The 21,135-nt window shown below is 54.1% G+C and overlaps 1 protein-coding gene across 2 annotated transcripts in view; it reads left to right on the top strand.

Annotated features, from left to right (window-relative positions):
• The window catches only part of DAB2IP (DAB2 interacting protein), a 180,374-nt gene that overhangs the window by 11,143 nt on the left and 148,096 nt on the right, over window positions 1–21,135 (top strand). Inside the window, exon 1 of one of the 2 annotated variants that reach the window (XM_059657759.1) lies at window positions 7,080–7,380. The exons of the other annotated variant lie outside the window; for it this stretch is intronic. Coding sequence (XP_059513742.1) covers window positions 7,278–7,380 — 103 coding nt within the window. The 5' untranslated portion in view covers window positions 7,080–7,277. Of the gene's footprint in view, window positions 1–7,079; window positions 7,381–21,135 lie in introns of those variants that run through there. 2 annotated transcript variants of the gene reach the window in all.

The following is a 21,135-nucleotide window of genomic DNA, read 5'->3' as shown; positions in this document are numbered from 1 at the left end:
CTCTTGAGACTCAGAATCTTTCTCAGTGACGTGGGGCCAGCAACACCCCCATCCCAGAGTAGTTGTGAAGGTTAAAGGGGAGCATGGAGCAGGGGTTGAGCAATTCCTGGGGGGTTCAGGATCCTTCCTTGTATGTGAACACGAGGAAGTTCGTGGTCTCAGGCTCATATTTCAGCTGTGCCCCTTACTAGCTCTGTGACTTGAAGCAATTTCTTAACCTCTCTGCCTCTGCTTTCCCGTCTATAAACTGGGGATAGTAGTAGCACCACCTGCCCCATCGGATGTAACGAGCTAACCTGTCAGGTGCCTAGAACAGGGCTCCCTAAGTGTTTGTTACCAATATTTGTACTCACACGACAGCGGAGACTAGGTCTTACCGAGGAGAGGCCTCCGAAAGCGGAATAAAAGAAGATGAGACCATGAATGAATGGAAGGAACCTTCGGGTTCTCCCAGGGAATGCCTTGTGGTCCCAACCACCCCAGGGCTCACCCATCAGAGCTGTCCTCCATTGTGGGAGACCCCAGCCCCGCCACCAGCTCCCTATCCTGGGGCCTCTCCCGCATTTTTCTGTAAATGCAGAGGAAGGATTCCATTTGCCCCCAGATGGCTTGGGGTGATAAAGAAGTAACTTCAGCCTCCCTGAATCAAATCTTCTCTCCAGAACGTGAAACAAACCTGCAAATTGGAATGGCCCTGGAGCTGACTGTTCTGGGAGGGCACCTCCTGGCATTAAAACTAAATTACCGGTAGATCAAGGTACCTCTGTTATTAGCAAAACCATTCCCTGCGATTACAGAATGCAGCCATGAATCCTGATGGCAGATGAACTTCAGGCGACTTACCTGAGACGAATAACTGTGCAAAAATCCCAGGCTCATCTGATCGCTTCTCTGTAGCGTTGCAGCCCGGTAATTATGCTAATGGTTAGAAGAAATCACCGTTCGTGGTCTGGGATTGGGAGGGCTGGAGACGGAAACGCGTGTGGAGGGTGTCACCGGCTTCCAGCGGGAGAGGCTGGGCGCTATGTTTGGGTCCAAAGCGGCCCTTTCTGAGGAACTGGTTTGGTCCTTTGTCAACTGGAGAGAAACCCATTAGGCAATCAGAACTGCAGTGGCTTTTCAGACCATCTCACTGTAGGAAATTGAATTTGTCTAAGTTCCACTATCGGGCATGGTAATTCCAAGAAGCAAGTTAAAGTCTAAAAGCTCAGGACCTTGGAGCTGAGTCAGTTCAATTCATGTCGTGCCCACTGGGTGCCAGGCACTGGCCTAGGCGCAGGCGAGGGGTGAGTGCCAGTATTGGGCAGTGCTTCTGTTGCTTTCTGAACGCGGTTTCTTGTCCCCTCGCTAACCTGAGAGCAGCGGCCCCATCCCCATTTAGAGACAAGGAAATATTGCCTCAGAGACAACCAAGGTGCTTCCACCCACCCAGAGGGGCCTGGGAGGCGTCCTGGAAGAGTGGGCAGAGGGGAGGGCATGGTGGGCAGAGGAGACAGCCTTTCGTGTGTGTGTGTGTGTGTGTGTGTGTGTGTGTGTGTGTGTGTGTGTAGGTGTAACAATGAACAAAACTGGGCATGATGGCTGTGCTCAGGGACATCCAGCCCCAGGAGGGGGACCGCACCACGAAGGCATAGTCACCAACTGCGGTAAATGTCATGAAGAAACGCGACCCGGGCCGTGAGTGTGCAGTGTGCAAGGCCAGGGAAGGCTTCCCTGAGGATGTGACACCCAAGCTGCCCTGGGGAGAAGTGAACTGGGCCACGGAGCGGAGGGGGCAGAGAGTGTCCGGAGGGGGGAGCCTGGTGCGCAAAGTCTATGTGATGGGAGAAAGCATGGCGTAACTGGGACCTGGGAGCTGGCTGGGTGGCTGAAGGCAGAAAGGGAGGGGAGATGGCAAGAGGCCAGGACGGAGAGGTGGGCTAGGGCCAGAGCGCCCAGCGCCTGCTAGGCCACATGGAGACAAGAAGCCACTGAAAGCTTTCAAGCCGGCTTGGGGTGATACGACTGAATCTGTGCTGTGCAAATCTCCCCAGGAGAAGCCACATTCAGAGACCAGCAGGGAGGGCCAGGTGGACGCAGGGAGCCGGCTAGTTCCTCCTGAAAGCCAGGCAAGAGAACCCAGCCAGAGGCTCTCCGGGCCTGGAAGTAAACATTTGGGGCTCGCCAGCGTAAGGACGGCCGTGGAGGCCACGGGCCTGGATGCAGTTGAAGTGGAGAGTCTGGAAGGATAAGAGGGACTCAGACCATCTCAAACTCCAGCTTCTGTAGCCCTTTTACTCTGTGGGAGTAAAAGGAGGGAGCCAAGGAGAGGACCAGAGAACTAGGAGAACACCTGGGGGAGGGCGGAGAGACAGAAAAGATCAGAGAATGTCCAGGGGGTGAAGGGAAGCCGAGTCAGGTGAGAGGAAGATGGAAAGGTGTCCTTGGCGTGACTAACAGAAAGGTCATCGGCGACCTTTCTGAGGAGCGTTGAGATGGGAGACCTTCAGCTGGGTGGGTTCCTGCCTGGCATGGCCATTTGCATGGAACAAAGAGCCAACTGGGCTAATGTCCATGTCACGAGAATAATATTACATTGTCCAGTGTGATCTGGATTGAAGAGGATCTGCTCATTAGTTCAGAAAATCTCCCCCAAGCCCACGAAATGCACAGTCTTGTTCTTTTCCAGGGCCCATGTAGCCCTGGCGAGTTTACGTATTTGTTTGCTCGTACAACATGTACCACTGGCCAATTCATCTTCCAGTGCCTGGGCCATAAGCAATGCGCCATCCTCTGTGTTGCCTTGCTGGAGGCATCTGACGAGCAGACATATGTGGATTTTGCATATATAGTGCGGACGATGCATTTGGTAAATCGCTTCAGACGTGTCCCTGGGGAAGGTGCCGCAGGCTCTGTGGCCCCTACAGATGGAAGCTGGCAAGGAAGAGACGGGTCCAGATTGCGATCCCTGGGCTATAAGCAAGAACAGATTGGAGGGGGCCAGAGTGGACGTGGGGAGGCCGAGAGGCGGGTCTGTGGTTCTGCAATGCCGCACAGCCCCTCACCCCGGGGAAGGACCAAGGCCAGGAGGAAGCGCTAACTTGGAGCGCACTTCTGACCCTCCCACCGGCTGGGCTGGCCTCCAGGTGCATGTTTTTGTTCATAACCGGAGAACACTCCCTGACATAGTTTTCAGCCGCCCACTTTCTCAGTCACTCCATTGGGTTCCTTCCACCCTCGCCTGTAAACATCTTCCTCTTGGCCAATATTCATATAACTACTATAATTACTACCTGCTCCAAGAATGGGGCCGTGCGTTTTGCCTCCATTACCTCATCGAGAGCCCCTTGCAATAAGCCGCAGCCACACCCCGGTTTCTGTGCAGACACAGAAACCGAGGTGCAAAAGGATGCTGGAGCCTGTCCCAGGTCACACAGCTGGCAGGTGGCTCAGCCCAGGTGTGAGCCCAGGTCTCTCGGACACCAACGGTCACGTGACCTCCCGAGAGCACTCTGTGAAGATCCATAGAGTGGAACTGCTTTCCTTGGGGAGTTTGGCATGACCCCCTTTTTTGTTTCTGAGTATTTGCGCCCATTCACCCCTTTATTTGTTCAACAAACCTCCCTGAGGCCAGACTATATGCAGGTGGTGGGGCGCCCGTGGTGGCTCAGACAAGGTTTGTGACCGGGAGGGGCTCAGTCTGCTCGAGGAGGAGACCGCTGCACCACTGGCTGCAACAATCCACAATGTCATAGGCACGGACAGAGGGGTGGGCAGGTGCTGTGGGACCTGCTGCCTGGGAAGGCCCACGAAGAGCTCGCAGCGGCTTCCCCTGGGTTGCAATGGCTCAGCTGGATTGTAATAGGAGAAACAGGCCCTGGCCCGGCAGACAGGGAGGACAGGAAGTCCAGGAGTAAAGGCTTTGTGCAAAGGCGTGACAGAGGTGGGGGTGGGGAGGGGGCTTGGGAGACCTGGCTGCATGGCGGTGCTTGGGTTCGGGAGTCTCAGCTGGCTGGGACTAGGGTGGGAAGGGCCCCGGTGGAGACTGGGGAGCAGGCTAGTCATGTTCTTATAATTTATTGAGTACTTCACAGACGCAATGACCGCGTTATTAAAATAAGAAATCTGAAGTTCAGAGCATGACTGGATTTTATGTAGACTCTTACCATGCTTGCTCTGATCTTTAAAAAGAAGTTATGAAGAGTTAAAAAACAACACCACACACACACACACACACACACACCTGTGTAACTACAGTCCAGGACTACAGTTGGGGTCCCCGCTGAAGCGGACTGCAAGTATTCTGGACTGTTTCACGTTCTGGAGGGAAGATTTGATTCAGGGAGGCTTGAAGTTACCTCTTTACTCCCACCGGGCTACAGCTCTCTCATCAAACCTTACCAATGTGACTGAAGCCCCTCCCACCATCCATCAGGTCTCCCCCTCCCCCGAGAGAGAAACTCTTCCCGGAATGGTGTATTTATCATTCCTCTGAATTTCTTTATACTTTTCCCACGTATGTACATTCCTAGCAATATATGGTATCATTTTGTTCTGCACGTTTAAAAAAAATCCATATAAATGATATCATACAACTTGATCTTCTGCAACTTGCTCCCCATCCCCCTACTTACTATACTTCAGAAGGAGCGCCAGTCATTCCTTTTCACTGCCGTGTAGGACTTCACTGACAGCCCCACAGTGTATGCTCCCTCCGATGAGCCTCGAGGCCGTTCCGATGCTTCAGTAGAACAGACACTGCTGCCACCAGCGGGAGGTTCCCAAGTCTCTGGGCCATGGGGTGCGTGCATCGCCAACATGTCTAAATGCGGCCGAATTGTTCTCCGGTTACCCTTGTCCCCTCCCACCAGCAGTGCACGGAGTGCTTTTTGCTGTTTCCACCCTTTTGCTGGTCACACGTGGGAAATGGCACTTTCCTGGGCTGTGTTTTGCGTTTTCCTTATTCAGACTGAGACCAACTATCTTTTCATATGTTTATCGGCCATTCATGTTTCTCTTCTTCAAACTGCCTGTTCATATATTTTGCCCAGTTTCCTCTCCCTTCTTTTGAAATTGATTTGTAGAAGATCTTTGCATATTTTGGATATTGTGTTCCAAATATCTTCTGTTGATAAAAAGGGGTTTTACACTTTAATTAAAAATATCAATCTTTTTCTTTTTTAAAAAATATATTTTTATTGATTTCAGAGAGAAAGGGAGAGGGAGAAAGAGATAGAAACATCAATGAAGAGAGAGAATTATTGATCGGCTGCCTTGTGCCCTTGACCAGAATTGAATCCAGGATGAGTCCACAGGCGGATGCTCTATCCATTGAGCCAAACCGGCTAGGGCTTGAAAGATTTCTTAATGGTTTGTGTTAAAGACATAAGAGACTTTAAGAAATCTTTCAAGCCCTAGCCAGTTTGGGTCAGTGGACAGAGCGTCAGCCAGCAGACCGAAGGGTCCCCAGTTCGGTCCCCAGTTCCAGTCAAGGGTGTGTGCCTGGTTTGCGGGCTTGATCCCCAGTGGGGGGCATGCAGGAGGCAACCAATCGATGGTTCTCTCTCATCATTGATGTTTCTATCTCTCCCCCCTCTCCCTTCCTCTCTGAAACCAATAAAAATATATTTTAAAAAAGAAATCTTTCAATATTACAAGGTTTCTGCATTCAAGTCTTTAATCCACTTGGAAGTGATTTTGTTTGTTAATCTTCACTTGAGAATATTTTTTCCATTGAAAAAATATTGAGTTTTAGAGAGGGTGGAAGGGAGGGCAAAAGGAAGGGAGGGAGGGAGGGCAGGAGGGAGGGGAGAGAGAGAGAGAGAGAGAGAGAGAGAGAGAGAGATATGAGAAAGACATCAATTGGTTGCTTTCTGCAGATGTCCAACTGGGGCTGGGGATGGAGCCTGCAACCCAGGTACATGCCCTTGACTGATTGATAACTGAGAATCAAACCCAAGAACCTCCAGAGTGAAGGTCGGTGCTCTGACCACTGACCCACACCAGCCAGGGCTAGAACTGATTTTTTTATGGGTGGCATGAGGTAGGGATTCCATCTCATTTCCCCCCCCAATATCGACAACCAATTGTTCCATAAAAGTACCTTTCATAGATGTTTCTATCTCTCCCCACTCTGCAGCACCACCTCTGCATCAGGTTTCCATACAGGTGTGGGTCTATTTCTGCAGCCTCTATCATTGGCCTTAGCCATCTCTCCCTGTGCTCATTTCATATGGTCTCCGTGTACCTTTCTAGTCCCCGAGAACCTCCTCCCTTGGATTAGCAGGGCTCGTGGCTTCCGGAGAGCACATACATGTCTTATTCATCTTTGCATCCCTCTCAGCACCATGACATGAACATTCACCTCCTGCTTTTGTTTGCAAAGTCCCCTCACACTCTGTCTCCTGGGCTCCTAAGACTCCCTTATGCAGAAGAGGAAATTAAGGCACAGAGGTGAGATGGCTTGCCAGGGTCACACAGCAGGAAAGTGTTGGATTCGGGGTTCTGTGGGATCTTAAAGCCACCCTATACACTCACCCCATATGCCCAGGCTCTACTTGACCCTCCTGCTCTTCTGGTCCCAGATGTTCACTCCTTCCTCCCTTCAACAAGTAGCTCCTGAGTGATGTATGTGTGCCAGCTTCTGTCGGTACTGGAACTCAAACCCTGTGTGTGTGTGTGTGTGTGTGTGTGTGTGTGTGTGTGTGTGTGTGTGTGGAGGTGGTGGTTGGGGGGAGGGGCTCTCTCCATTGCCAGAGACCAGTACGGAGCGTGGGAAGTCGTCTGAGGCCTGGGGTCAGCAGGAGGAAGTCCGGCAGAGGTTCAGAGTCCATTGAAAGAGCCCCATCCTGGGTGTGCACTTGGGGCCCAGGCGCTGCCTTCGGAGAGGACGCTGGCTTCCCCCAGGAATTAGGCGTCCTCCCGCCCTCCCGCCTCGAGAGGCAGGAATGCGAAGGATCAGCTTTCAGCGGAGCTGCGGCTGCCGTTCGGGGAGCTCCAGGTGCAGGCCCTTCCCCAGCGGCCGAATTAACTGGTTCTGTCTGTCCAACTGGGAGAGCAGCTCTCGCTAAAAATAGTGCCCTGCCCAGCGCGCCTGGTGCCCGCCGGGAGCTGGGGCAGCGATCTGCGGAGTCCGAGCCGCCGACGGTCCGCGCAGCCCGGGGAGCCCCGCACGCCCCCACTCCGGGCCTGGCCCAGGTCCCGTCCCTGAAGCCGAGTCCGCGGGCACAGCGCTTCCCCCACAGGTGCCGCGCAGGGTGGAAGGTCCGCGGGCCCAGGCGCGGCCGGGGCGGTGCGGGATGGGAGCCGGCGGCACGGCCTCCCGCGCGCTCGCCTGGGCCTCCCTGCCCCTGCTGGGGCCTCCCGCCGGCGCGCTCTGCGAGGACACGCTCTGCTGCCGAGGTAAGGCCGCCGGGCGCGGGCGTGCCCCTTGCTCTTCCCAGGCACTTGCTGGGGCCTTTTGCTCCTTCGCCACGCCAGGTCCGCAGCAGGGGGGGTGTGGGTGGGGGGACAGGTCGGAGCGGCTCGGGGTGGGGGGGATCCCAGTCAGCCGCAGAGGGCTGGAGAGAAGAGCCTAGCGCTCTCTGCAAACTCGCCTTTTGTTTGAAAAAGTTGCGGTGTTGCCACCAGCGTCGGAGAAGTGTTTACCTCCCGTTGGCCTCAGCCTTCCTATCTGGAAAATGGGACAATGAAATCATCAAACTTTAATATTTGTTGTGACCCCCCCAAAAAAGTTGGGGTCCCCGCTGAAGCGGACCGCAAGCATTCTGGACAAGATGGGGTCCTCGAAAGAGTAGGAGGGTTAGAATTGCCTTTCCGGTGACCCCCCTCCCCTCCCCCACCCCCCACCCCCGACCCCCGCGCCGCCCATTCCCTCCCAAAGCTCTGGACTTGGCATCAGTACGTGGACCCTGTGGTCGGTCGAAGATCAAGGCAGGGCGCACAGCAAAGTTTCATAGTTTCAGGGGTCAGCTGACACGCGAAGACCCTTGGGGTGTGTGTGGGGGAGGGTGTAGGGTGGTAGAGGGGTGAGCAAAGCAGAGTCCTACTCCTCAGTCGCGTACACCCCAGTAGCCCACAGCCTAAAGCCGGGGTTTTATCTCTGAAATCCTGGGGTCCGCACGGAGGGCCTTGGTGGACCCCGCGGGCACGGGTGCGGAGGGCAGTGTGGCCTGGCCTCGATCGGGGGTGGGAGGGAGGGGGCGTGTGGCCCGGCCCAGACCCTGAGCCAAAGCGGGGACAGGGGGCGTGAGCCAGGAATGAGGGGTCCGCCCTGCCTAGTCCTGCCTGGCGGGGTGGCAGTGGGGGGGTCGATTGATCTAACAGGTGCGCCCCCGCCCCTCCCCTCCCGGCCTCCGCTCGGTGCCGGTCTGGCGGGAGGAGCTGCGGTGGCTGGGCCCGCGATTGGCCGGGCGGGGCGGGCCGGGTGGCCGGGGGAGCCGGGGAGCCGGTGGGAGCCCGGGAGCCGGGAGCCCGGGAGCCGGAGCACCGCGGCGCAGGCGGAGGCGCGGAGCCGGCTGGGCGCGCTCCTGCGGGCCGCCGCCTGCCTGGCCAGCTCGCAGCGCTCGGCCTGGCTGGCGCTACGGAAACTTCCCTGCTGCCTGGCGATCCCGCGACCCCGCCGCCTCGTGACCCTGACCCGGGACGGCTCTGGCGCCTTTGGGATGGCAGCGCCCAGCGGCCCCACAGGCGTCTAGAGGTAAGAGCTAGAGTCTCTGAATCAAGATGAGGGGGCCCCAAGGGCTTGCAGGAGTACCCAAGAGGGATCTGGGGCTCGAGAGGGTCTGGAGGCCCTGATAGGAGATACGGGGATGTCGGACAGAGGAGCGGGCTGAGACTTTGCTTTACTCACCCCTCTTCCACCTTACAGCCCGCTGTGCTGTAAGGATCTCTAGCCAGTGGGTTGACTCTAAACTTTCCTGTGCGCCCTGCCACTATCTCTGAGTCCTTGGGAGAGAACGGCTCTTGTTGTTATAAGGAAACCCCCCCGCCCCCCGCATCAGCTGGGGCCCATAGCTGGCCAGGAGGTTGGGGGGTTCTATACTTCCCAACCTCATCGTTTCCAGTGGTCTCCCAAAACTTCAGACCCTCCTTAACCTCACTCTGAGGCAGTGGTTCTCAACCTTCCTCATGCCGCGACCCTTTAATACAGTTCCTCATGTTGTGGTGACCCCCAACCATAAAATTATTTTCGTTGCTACTTCATAAGTGTGATTTTGCGACTGTTATGAATCGTAATGTAAATATCTGATAGGCAGGATGTATTTTCATTGTTCGGGACCCACAGGTTGAGAACCGCTGCCTGAGGGTCGATCTTTGGATAGCCACCCGTGGCTGTGCAGAGCCCGGCACCCCAGGGCACCCAAGTTTGGGGTGTTGTTTTGTTCAACCCTAGCCACTCCTACATTTTCAGGGGGTGGGGTCATTGAAATGGGGTTTCTTTCGGTTTCCTGGGTGCTTGTACCCTGCCCTCCATTAAAACACCTTAAGCTAAGCAGAGTGGGAACAGGGATCAAAACCAGCCAAGTCCCGATTCCCAGCCTGGGGGCAATTGCTGGCTGACCGGTTTCCGATGGTCCATTCTTTTCAGCTGTCTGGCTCGAGTCAAAGGGAAACTGCACCCTCTCCCCAGGTCCCCTTCTGCTGCTTAGGGGGAAACTAATTTTGACTTGAATTTAGTTTTGATTGAGGCTGGATGAGTAGGTGGGTTGTCACTTATGAGGATTATCACTTTGGCATGATTTCCCTTCAGTATCAAAGCCAAACTTCTATTTTTTCTTGATCTAAGACCATATACCTGAGAGTTAAAAACCAAATCAAACACCAGCTTTGGAGCCCAGAAAACCTGGGTTCAAACTTCAGCCCCACCCTCACTACTGTGTGTCCTTAGGCAGGTTTCCTAACCTCTCTGAGCTCAAGGGTCCCACACCAGGGGGATCTAGTAAGGCCTTTGAGAGGTAAGGCACGAAAGGCTGCCAGTCTGTAACCTGGAGCTTGGGCCCTCTTTCCCCTCCTCTCAAAAGTTGGTGTGGACCAGCCCCTCTTAATAAACTCTTTTGAGAAAAGTGCACAGATGCACATGCCTACTGAGGCATATGATTCCAGTGGGTTTGTAGGTCTCAGATTTAAGACAGCCCCCTCCATCCTCCTCCTTGTCATGAACTATTCAGAAGGTATAGGCTTTCTGTCACTGATCGCACTCCTCATCCCTGTTGGACACGTGGAAGTAAAGGTTGTAAATATCAGGGAAATGTGAATGCACCAATTAACCAGCATGACAGAGCGGGGCTGACCTGCAGAACCTGGTCCAAAGTCACCTTCGAGATCATCCCCTCCCTGTTCTTCCTTCTCTGGTGTTGTGTCTCCACCTGGTGAACATCTAGTCCTTTTTGCTGGAATCCTCTAGCGACAATCAGCCCACTAGGCAGCTGTCTTCATGATTGGGCAACTCCAGTCTGTTAAAAAAAAAACACACAAAAAAACCCCCTTCCTGTTTGGAGTGGAAATCTGTGTCCCTGTTAGTTCTACCCACTGGTTTTAGTACAGCCCTGCAGGCACCTCTTACTGGCTCAATTATTCACTGCAGTCCCCGTGCCTGGCATTCTCTTCCTTCCTTTAGGCATGTAACACACTGAACTGAATTTGGCAATGATCACAGCACCATTTATTGAGTGTTTATTATATGCTAGGTCCTGTGCTAAGGGCTTTACACACATCTTAAAGACAACCCCATGAGGTTGAGTCTTTTCTTATCCTCATTTTGCATATGAAGAAACAGGTTTAGAGAGGTTAAGAGATTTACTCAAAGTCAAATAACCCGGAAGGAACTGGAGTACATCCCAAACCCAGCATCTGCTTTTAGAGCCCAGGCTTCTAACGGTTACTTTTGTCCTGTGCCATCATGTGTGCCCACGGGGGTGGGGTGGGCGGTTGCCTGGGTCTGTGGGATATGCTGGCGATGCTTTTTATCGCAATCCCTTGGGCACTTGTTGAAATGCAGATTCCTCACCTCTACTCTAGACCAGCTGTGGGCAAACTACGGCCCGCGGGCCGGATCCGGCCCGTTGGAAATGAATAAAACTAAAAAAAAAAAAAAAAAAGGACCGTACCCTTTTATGTAATGATGTTTACTTTGAATTTATATTAGTTCACACAAACATTCCATCCATGCTTTTGTTCCGGCCCTCCCGTCCAGTTTAAGAACCCACTGTGGCCCTCGAGTCAAAAAGTTTGCCCACCCCTGCTCTAGACCTAAGAATCTGTACTTTTTAAACTCCCCTGGCCATTCCCATGTACAGCACCGTTTGAGAAACACCGCCCTAGGGAGAGAATATGGGATATGGGTTCCAAGAGATCTGAATTTCAGTCTTGTCTTCAGTCTCTTGAGCTGGTTACTTTTCCTTTCGGGGCCTTTCTCCCAGTGGTAGAATGGGCACGATGTTACACGCAGTGTCTGCTGATGGTTGTGGAAGTCTCCTGGGCGGTTGGCAGGCATTATAGGGTAGGCCTTCGGAGAGCAGAGGTGCCCAGGACAGAGGCTTCTCCTGCCACACATGGATGTGTGTGGTAGCAAGCCTGTGGCTCTCAGGAGGCCCTGCTCACCTCTCCACCCTCCAAGGCCTCTGGCCTCTTCTTTCTAGAAATACTGGAGCATCCTGGATGAGGCCCTTGTGCTCAGATTTCACTGCAAGTATGGTGGGGATTCAGGAGAGGTGGGTTGGAACACACACACACACACACACACACACATCTTCCTCCTCCATGGCCCCATGATGGCCTCTGACCTCTCAGATAGGAGGTGCTGTGCTCGAACTTCTGGGGGAGGGGGAGGGGTGGACCTGCCATGTGTGCGTCTATATTGTAAAACCTACCTTTTCCCCTGGGTGGCTGCTCTGCTGGCCCATGGGAAGCTCCAGAGAAATGTGTGACCGGAGGCTGGCTGGGCAGGGCTGGCTGCCAGGAGGATGAGCGGGAAAGGAATGGCCCACCTAGGCCTGGGACTATCGGAGTCCCGACCTCAGAGCTGTGGCGTGCACAGAGCATTTTCCATCTCAATCCTGTTTGATCCTGGGGAAGGCGCGGATGTATTAAACACCCATTTTTATAGAGGAGGCCATTGAGGCCAGGAAGCTGAGTGACGCGTCCAAAGCTCTGATGTCTGTGTGTGCGGGGGGGGGGGGGGGGGGGGGCGCGCCGGGGGGGGGGGGGAGGTGGTAAAGTTCAAACTTGATCCCAGGTCCCTTGACAATGAGCGCAGGGCTGTTTACACTGGATCCCAACCTCATTGTTCCTCTGCCCCACCTGGTCTGGCTTTGGTGCCAGAGCTCTTACCTGGAAGCTTGAAGACCTGGGTTCCGACTGGGCCATCTTCGGGCTGTGTGATGCTAGGCAGGGCTGGCCATCTTTTCAAACCCTAGTTTTCTGCAAAGGGCGAAGGGAAGGTGTTTAGTTAGATCTCTTGTTCTTTTTCTGCATTTCTAGGGAGGGGTATCCATGATGGGCTCAGGGCTCAGGTGAGTTATTGGGTTGGATTGGAGGGCAGATGGCTTCACTGGGGCTTGCTATGAAATCAGCTAGAACGGCTTTTGTGGGCTCAGTGTCCGGGGGCTTTATTAGCCACCTTGCCTTACACGTCTTTTGTCTCCGAGAGGCACTCTGAACTTCTGGAGGGCAAGGCCCTGGCCTTACCTCTCGTCGCAGTGCCCACGAAGTTGGTGGGGTCCGGCGTGGGCCTTCCTGGGTCTAGGAAATGCTCAGAAAGCCTGGTAGGGTTGGGCTGGTTTGTAACCTGGCTTGGTTTTTCTGCTCCTGACTCAGAGCATTTTGCCTGCACCCCGCTTTGCAAGGCAAACAGGTAGGGGTCCTCTCAGTGTGTGCCCTGGGCCAGGCTGGCTCCAGCCGAGGGACAGACAGAGAGGTGCCTTTGGTGTGCAGAAAGACTTTCCGGCCTCCTTTGGATCGCTCTTGATCAGCTTTTTAAAAAAGTCTATTCAGGCTCTGCGGCATCAAAGACAGAGCAGCCTGGAAGCAGGTCTGAGAAGGGCGCCCGTCCGCTCCCCCGCCTGCTGGCTGCACTTCAGGTCTCCTCCAGCCCAGATCCACCTGATTCCTTAGAATTCGTAAGGGCGTTTGCAAAGCAGTCATGAAGGGTCTTGGGGGTCACTGTGATGGCTCCAGCGGCTCCGTGGGGTCACATGACTTTCCTGGGGTTGCAGGTATTTGTGGCCAGAACATCCAGGGAAACTGTCTGTCCCCGAGGTCAGAGGAGGTTCCTGAGCCCCGAGGCCAAAGGGGAAAGATGAAAAATGAGGACAAAGAACTTATGCTGAAGCACACATTTCTATAAAACACTGGGCTTGTAAAGCACTTTCACACGGCCCGTCTTGTTTAATGTGGTCCTTTAATGTGACTTTCTGCCGAGGAAACTGAGGCTCTCAGAGACGCGAGGCTGAGCTCACGCAGCCAAGAAAGAGGCCACCCCGGATTTGAACTGCCTCTCACTCCACATCCAGTGCTCACTGCACTCCCCTGGCCTCCCTCCACAGAGGCAGGGCTCGGAGTGGGGGGCCAAGAGGAGGCGCTCCACAGTGACGGCTCCTCATTCGGAGCGAGGCTTTTCTCTGTGACGCTTTTGTGTTGGAGTCACTTTCCCCGCTGACATCCTGTGATGAGAGTGAACTCAGGCAGAGGCAGGGGGGCGGGGTGGGACCAGGGAGAGTGGGCCGTGTCCTTATGGGTTTAGTCAACACCCACACCGGTGGGCCCGGTGACCAGGTAGGAGCTGTCTGTCCTAAACTAGGAAGCGCCCATCTCCCTGTCGGTCACAGTGGCTGCTGCCGTGTGGGAGTATGGTCCGAGGGATGCTGGGAGTGCTGGAGGGAGATGGATGATGGTCCGGTTTTCCGTTCAGATGCTGTCCAAGTCCCTTGCCCAGTTGGAGGCTGGCAGGGGCCCTTGGAGTCCCATAGCCTCCATGATGCCTTTGCGGTTGATGGTGCCACCCACCACCTTCATGGACACCTTCAAGGTGTGTGTGTGTGTGTGTGTGTGTGTGTGTGTGTGTGTGTTCTAACCCACCTCTCCTGAATCCCCACCAGACAACACGTGGGGGTTAATGAATAAGGAAATGAATGAATGACCTCTCTTAGCATCTTTGGTGACTCTGTCGGGCTGTCACCAGCTGGAGAATATGTGACAACCGAATCTACCAGGAAATGGCTGTTTGACAGGGGCTGTGAGGACCCGGCCAGGCCAGACATAATGGGAGCTGGAGTTTTTCCCAGCAGAGGGTGAGCCATCGGCACTGGCCTGGCACTGCTTCCCGGAGGAGAGAATTCCCAAAAGTCTCTGCCAGCCCCCGATAGGATCTGCAGGGTGTGTGAGGGATTTGTTTTCGGCCAGGATGTGGGGAGTTAAAAATAGCCATCCCGATCCCTTGAGTTTGTGTCACGCTTGAGGCTGTGCAGAGCTCTTGGCTCCATTATCTCACTTGAGCGGCTCAGCAGCAGACGCTGACGTAGGTAGCGGTCGCACTGCCCACTTTAAAAATCAGCGCGGAGGCGTGTGCCCATTCCTCACGTATCCAGAATTTGGTGGCAGAACCTAGGTCTGTGCCCTGCCCCCTACGTCTGTACTCTTTACTCTTGGGAGGAGCCTAATCAAGAGGCTACAGAGGAGAAATGCGGTGGTTGAGACAATAGGGGTAGATTGTTAAGCAAAGCAGCAGGACAGTGAGAAGACTACAGACCTAAGGATGGATCAAGGCCCCAGGGGACAAAGGCTCATGATGGGGCTGGGGATCAGAGGCTGTACCTGGCTGGGGCAGGGAAGTGGGGGAAGGCAGGGTGATGGGAGTGGAGCAGAAAAGTGCCATCAGGACCCCAAATCGAGGTCCCAAATACCATAGTAAGGAGCATGTCAACATTATGCTTTAGGCAATAGGGAGCCATTGAGGGTTCCAGAGCACAACAGTTCCCACTTTATCAACAGTGCACTGCAGTGCAGTGGTGTGCCCCCCCACCCCAGCGTTGCTTCAGGTGTCATTCTATGGTGTGTGGTAGAGCAGATTTTTTAAAAATCCTCAGAAGACACCTTGTCCTTCCTGCCTTTCCTTCTGTACCCCAGCACCACGGGAGAGGGAGGATCCCATGTTCTGCTGCCTTTGGGTTCTCGGAAGAACCAGTTCTAGGCAAAGTCTTTATCTGGGTTTCTTGGATTTTTCTAGTTTTTGATCCAGGTTCTTCTGGTTGTCTGTCTGTCTGTCTTCACCATGGTGGCAGGAATTAATCGAGAGGGAGGAGGCGGCGGCTGAAGTTCTGGGCAAAGGCTCTTCTCCTCCCCTGGCTTGATTCACTGAATCCTTTTCAGGCTGCTCTGGTGCCTCTGGCTCTGGGCTCCTTGCTGCTGACAAGCTCCCAGACCCCAGAATCCATTCTCTTCCTCCCAGCGTCACCCCACCCCCGCTAGGATCCCTGATCAGACCCCAGCTCCTCGGGGGCAGGCTGGGCAACCACTCCAGCAACACTGGCCTCTCCTTCTGCACATTCTAGTGCCCATTGTCCTCTACCCCATACCGGTATCCCCGCGCCACTCCTTCCCCGCTAGGCCAGAGGCCCCTGAGGGCTGAACCAGATCCGGGCTGGACAGACCATTGGAAATCTACAATCCACCCATTTTAGAGTTGGGCAGACAGAGGCTTGGGTTTGCCTATAGCTCATGAGAAGCTCATGGCAAAGCTGGGACTCAAACCCCGATCTCCAGCTCCATGCTGGCCTCCCGCCGTAGCACCAGCCTGCTTTTCAGAACCACTCTCTCCTTTCTGTGCTCCCGGAGCTGGGAAGCTCTGTGAGAACCCTGGGTTTGCAGTCTTGTCTCCTCCCGGGGCTGGGAGCCAGCAGCGCCAAGCCTGTGGGTTCCCAGAGAGGGCTCCTGGCGTCGGCGGGCGTTGGCTTAGTCACAGGGATGAGATCACTGCTCACCTCTGGATGGGGGAGGATGCCAAGCTTTGGGAACTTTCACTCCGAGCCACTTGACGGTTTTGTGCCTGTGTGTAAGAAAAACAAACCTGTTGGTTGGAGCTTTGCACTTGGCCTGCGGACGGCCGGCAGGCCTGGGGAAGCTGCTGGGCCATGATAAGCCCCTGGGCGGTGCCGTCTCACAGGTTCCCAGGAGAGTGGCTCTGGGTTGAGAAAGAGCTTGGACCGGGAGCTGGAACCGCACTGCTGCTAGTGTTTGCTCTGCCTCACGTTGGCTGCCTGACCCTGAGCAAGGTGCAGGACCTCTCTGGGCTGTCATAAGGATTGCTAGCAGCTCAGACATTCCGAGAATTCTCCATGGGCAGACACTGGGCTCAAGACTCTCCAAGAATTAGCCCATCGGATTCTCGCACCTAATCCGTGAGATCCTCTTATCATCTCAGTTTTGCAGACGAGGAAACTGAGGCCCAGGAGGAGGAGTGACTTGCCTGAAGTCACCCAGCTGGAAAGGAGTGCGGGTAGAGTTTGCGTGGAAGTGTTCCCCACTCCACAGCTCACGGGGTCGGTCACTGTGCTCTCTGCCCTCAGCTGCCAGGCGACTCCTCTGGGATTGTGAATGTGTGGCTGTGGGGACATGAGGTGTGATGAAGCAGGAGTCTGGTGAAGGAAGTTCTGGGTGTGGAAAAGTCTGAGCTAAAAAGACAATATGAACTACTTATTTATTTTTCTTGTAAAGATACACAGTGACTCAAATCAGCCAAACAAAAAGGCTTTTGAGCATGGGTTTTAAATGATGCCTAGAGAAAGAGGACAATAGAGGAAGAGATAGCTTTCTTGAACACACTTGAAGTTTACTTCTCGCATGGCATTCAGATTCCACTAGAGCTTGTTTCTGTGGTTTCGTCACCCGGGTGAGTGTTTGTTGAAGCAAGCCTGTGGGGTGAGTGGGTGAAGGTGGGGTGGGGGACTCGAACCAATTTGAAGTTCCACTCCTCCCTCCTTCCAGAGAAACTATGGGTCCACCCTTAGGGGGAAAGGGTGCTCCATCTTTGGTGAGCTCACAGGTTGGTGTGTGGGGAGGGCAAGAAGTCTGGGGGGGGGGGGCTTCCTGGAGGCGGTGTGGCTTGGAGCTGGCCCCAGAAGGACAGTTGCCCAAGTTCCTACAAACAGGTTTGCAAAATCACTTGTCTGGTTCTCTATGGCAGCCTTGCAGCCTGGTCAGCTGGGAAGCCTGGCATGGAGGTCACGTGGGGGAGGAGTATCCAATCCTGCCTCAGTTTCCCCATTTCGGCCAGCGCACCCCTAGGTCCCCTGGCATACCTTCGGAGAGGGAGCAGAGGGGTGTGGATGAAGACGCGAGCTTGAATTCAGGGATGAGTTTGTCACTTCCATGGCGTGCCCTCGGGCGAGCCGTTTCTCCGCCTGCACCTCAGTTTCCTCCCCTGTGAAATGAGGATAATAGTGACACCTACCTCATCGAGTTGTTTTGAGGCGTGAGGTAATGCATGCAAAGTGCTTATCACAGAGCTGGCACAGGGTCAGTGCCTGTCATTATAAACTGCTGCCTGCGCTGTTGTTTTTAGCTCGGGACACACCTCTCCACCTTCACCTCTCCCCTCGCCCGCCACCGACTTCCTGTTGTTGACATCCTCCTCAACAACCAGCGCAGGGATTTTTAAGTATTTATATCCTTGCTGGAATTTCTCTTTGTATTGTCTGGTTAATTTCTTGATTGAATTAAGGCAAACAATTTCACTTCCTTTCCCCGGCAGGAGCAGGAAGAGGCCTGGTGCTTTCTTTACTGTGATTGAGAAGATTATTGAAATATTTGGTGAGGATGATGCCTTCTCCCCCACTCCTGCTCCGTCTCAGAGCACCTCCACAGGCTCCGTAAATCAAGCAGCGGCCACGTGCTTGGGAAACATAAATCTTGTTGAGGATGTTGATGGGTTTCTGTTGGTGCCAACTCACTGTTTTGACACCTTCCTGTCCATTCACAGAGGGGTGGTTGAAGAGTCATTTTAAATATTTAGGGTGAATGGCCTGTATATATTGGGGGAGTACTGGCTGATGGAGTGTAAATCAATAACGTAGAAGGCTTCCCATGGGGAGGAGTAATCAACTCTTCTCCATGCCTTGATGGTGTTGCTGGCATTGGGTTCTGGGAAGTGCAGTGGTTAAGGGCCTGGGTTCTGAAATTGACATGCTGGGGGCTTGTACTCCCTGCCCTGCCATCAACCGCTGCATGAATTAGGGCAGCCACTTAGCTTGTCCTTGGCCCAGCGAGGGATACAATGGCACCTGCTTCCTGGGAATGTTGTACGAATTGTGCTTTGCACGGTGCTGGCACGTGGTAAGTACTCATACAAGTAAGCCTTTATTTTCACTCAAAGACTTCACCTTCTTTATTTCGAGACCCTCCCCAGTCTGACTCTCCAACCTCACCTCCTTCTCTCCAGTAACAACCAGGCCCAGCAGGCTGAGGGCTCTCCTGCTTCCGGCTCCCGCTTGGGCAGTCCCCTCGACATGGAATGCCCCCTGCTCTGTCTTTGCTCCTCCTTTTTCCTTCAGAATTATCTCAAGCACTGTAGCCTCCATGAAATTTTCCTATAGTGCCCCAACTGGTCCCCTTGAAATGCCTCCTTAATCCCTGTTACGCCTCATGCCTGCCCCCGTTGTTGGCCCAAGTGGGTTCCATGGAATGGCAGTTGGGGAGATGCTTTGTTAACAAAGGAGTTTCGGGAAAGGCTTCGTGCTTTATTTATGCCCATTCGTACAGCACCAAGTCACCTTAGCAGTTTTAAAGGCTCTGAGAAGTCCTGCAGTAAAGAAAGCTGCTGGACTAGTTTACTCTGGAACTCTTCAAATCCCTCCCCGGAGGACTTTCTTCTTGGAATACCCATTGACAAGGCGCTGTGACATTCTTAGGGATGTGGCATTGTGACATCTATGTAATATTTTGAAGTTATCTCCCATTTGATACCAAGGCCCAGAGGGCTCAATAATTGGCTCCTGGTAAACCTGTGTGTCCCACCATCACCTCCTGGATGGATTGACAGGTCCTTTATGTGAATGCCCAGGGCCAGGTGGTAAGGAAGGGCTGAGACTGACAACCAAGAACCTGCTTTCAAAGAGCTTTTGGCCTTTGAGGGGATAAGAAGGACACATGGAATAGGGAGAGATTAGCTGCCAGTCCTGTATCCCCGAGCCCTGTGTAACAGGAGCCCCGGCCCTGTCTGTGTAGCCACCAAAGAAGGACAGAGAGTCAGATGTCCTTCGAGAGCTCAGCACTGTCCCCGGGGCCGGGGGCCCTCCTGCCTCCCATCCCAACCCTCGGGGACTCCCATGACCCCACTGTGGGTTAGTCCTGCAGGCGCATAGCTGAGGAAGGGGAGGGACGACAGCAAGGAAGAGAAGAGCCTTCTGTTTATCAATGCACAGGCTTCCCTTCCTTTCTGGGGAAAAATGCTTTCTTTTAAGATTCCCCTTTATTATCTGAAATTCTCAAGGGAGCAATTACCTGACGGTGGGAATTATCCGCTGTCTTTATTCCAGCGCCTGTCTGCCTGAGTTCCTTCTTAGGGTAATTGATTTTGGTAATTCAGAACTGGATGTTGTTTTAGGCTGGTGCAGAGGCAGGGGGATGCCCACAAAGGCATCTTCCGAAAGGCAAGGCGTTGGCAGCCAGCGGCGGCGCTGCTGGTGATGGTGATGGTGGGGGTGGGGCGGTGACTGCATTAATGTATTTCTTACCTTTGAATTTTCTCCTTCTTGTATTGAAGGTGCGTGGGTTGCACGGGAGCTAGTCTGACTGTGGAACTGGGGGCAGGTTTGCTGTAGGAAATGAGGAGCTGAGAAGTAGGCCTCAGGCCTGATGGATTTGGTTTCCCCTCACCCCAGGCAGGTCAGTCTTGGGCATTGGCCCTGGCCTGACCCTGACCCTGGCCCTCTCACCCTGTGGCCTCCCAGAGAACCAGGGAGGCAGTGACGACTCCTTGGAGAGCCTGTAGGGACAGTAGCTGCTGTGAATTGGCTGACCTTTCTTCTGGGCAGACCGAAGAGCTGGCTCCAGGTCCTGTTCCCCCCCGCGCCCCCCCCCCTCACCCCCAGAGCACTGCTGTCCCCTGCAAGAAGGGCAGGTTAGGGAGCCTGGCTTAATGGGGACACAGAGAACCTCAGTGTGAGGAGGCCCGATGACACTGGGAGTTTGATCTGCTCAGTGGATAAAAAAGCAGTGGGGGGCCCTAACCAGTTTGGCTCAGTGGATGGAGCGTTGGCCTGCGGACGCAAGGGTCCCAGGTTCGATTCCGGTCAAGGGTATGTACCTTGGTTGTGGGCACATCCCCAGTAGGAGGAGTGCAGGAGGCAGCTGATTGATGTTTCTCTCTCATCGACGTTTCTAACTCTCTATCCCTCTCCCTTCCTCTCTGTAAAAAATCAATAAAATATATATATTTAAAAAAAAGGCAGTGGGAGTATTTTCTCCCCAAAATGGCACCCCCTGGCTAGTGCCCAGAGAAGGCCCAATTTCAAATGAGCGAACGCTCTGGACAGGAGAGGAAAAGCTTGGACTAGAAGGTTCCTCAGGTCTTTTGCTTCTGGGGCTTGTCTGGAGGAAGCAGCATGGCGCAGTGGCTTCCGTGGAGTCTCCTCCCCTCTGCCTCCAGCCCTCCCTCGTCAGACCCGTGGGGCAAAGGTTTGGGTCCAGCCACAGAGGTGGCCTGTCCTTTGCCTAATGATCACCCACCCTTCCACAGCCTTCCGTCTGGGTGTCATGGGGCATTTTCATCCCCATTGTACAGGTGAGGAAATTGAGGCCCAGGGTTCAAGTTCCCACCTCACACCTAGTCTCCTGACTCCTGGTTCAGGACCTTGGGGGTTCTGACGAGGGGGTGGGAACTCACGAGCTGCCCAGCAGAAGAGGGGGTGGCACTCAGGGGGAGGGGATGCTTTCTCTGGTTCCATCACATCTCTTAGCTAGAGTTGGTGCTATATTGCAAAATTCAATGGATTTTTTAGAAACTTTTTTTTTTCTTTCTCCAAAGGAGGAGTTGACAGTGGAGGCACAATCTCCAGGTGGCATGCACATTATCTCCCATGAGCAAAACAAAGCAGACGCTGGGCGCTGAGAAGGATCCAAAGCCACTTCTGGGCTCGGTAGAAATATGTGCTTAACGATGTG

This window comes from Myotis daubentonii, chromosome 11, assembly GCF_963259705.1.
Source record: "Myotis daubentonii chromosome 11, mMyoDau2.1, whole genome shotgun sequence".
Classification (NCBI taxonomy): Eukaryota; Metazoa; Chordata; class Mammalia; order Chiroptera; family Vespertilionidae; genus Myotis; species Myotis daubentonii.
This window is presented reverse-complemented; position numbering and strand designations above follow the sequence as displayed.